The sequence below is a fragment of the Formica exsecta genome, unplaced genomic scaffold, assembly GCF_003651465.1.
Source record: "Formica exsecta isolate Colony F162 unplaced genomic scaffold, ASM365146v1 scaffold117, whole genome shotgun sequence".
Classification (NCBI taxonomy): domain Eukaryota; kingdom Metazoa; phylum Arthropoda; class Insecta; order Hymenoptera; family Formicidae; genus Formica; species Formica exsecta.
Genome location: NW_021848510.1, coordinates 243,926 through 244,457, shown reverse-complemented (window position 1 = coordinate 244,457; position 532 = coordinate 243,926). Strand labels below are relative to the sequence as shown.

The following is a 532-nucleotide window of genomic DNA, read 5'->3' as shown; positions in this document are numbered from 1 at the left end:
AAGTCGAACATAGCCAAATGAAATATATATATATATATATATATATATATATATATATAAGTGGATATATTGTGTATACATTATATCCTAAAATACTCATGATAAAAATGATTATTAATTATTATTAATTATCGGATACCCTGTATAGTATTATATTATATCATTATATATATTCTCTCTTTCTCTCTCTCTCTTTCTATTTCTCTCATTTATACATTTTCTATTTGAAAATTATAGTCTCATCGAAAATAACATAAAATCTGCATATATAAGGTCCATATCAATGCATAGACATGGTTGCTTAGTAACGATCTTACAAAACAGTTCCATTCTAAAATGTCAAGCTAACCGAGTTGTATAGACCTAGGCCAGCTGACGTGAGACTATAGACTTGACAGTATTATTATTATTATTGTTCGTGTTACATTTTGCTATAATCTTTGAAGAGATATCATATAAAATAATATTTCTACGCGCTTCTTATATATCGATAAAATGGTAAGTTTTATTAATTTTAAATATTTACTTTTTA

At 24.6% G+C, this 532-nt stretch overlaps 1 protein-coding gene across 1 annotated transcript in view; it reads left to right on the top strand.

The window, feature by feature from the left end:
* The first annotated feature begins 468 nt into the window (after window positions 1–468).
* Window positions 469–532, top strand: part of LOC115240001 (dynein regulatory complex subunit 4) — a 3,397-nt gene continuing 3,333 nt past the window's right edge. Inside the window, exon 1 of the mRNA XM_029814916.1 lies at window positions 469–498. Coding sequence (XP_029670776.1) covers window positions 496–498 — 3 coding nt within the window. The 5' untranslated portion in view covers window positions 469–495. The remainder of the gene's footprint in view (window positions 499–532) is intronic.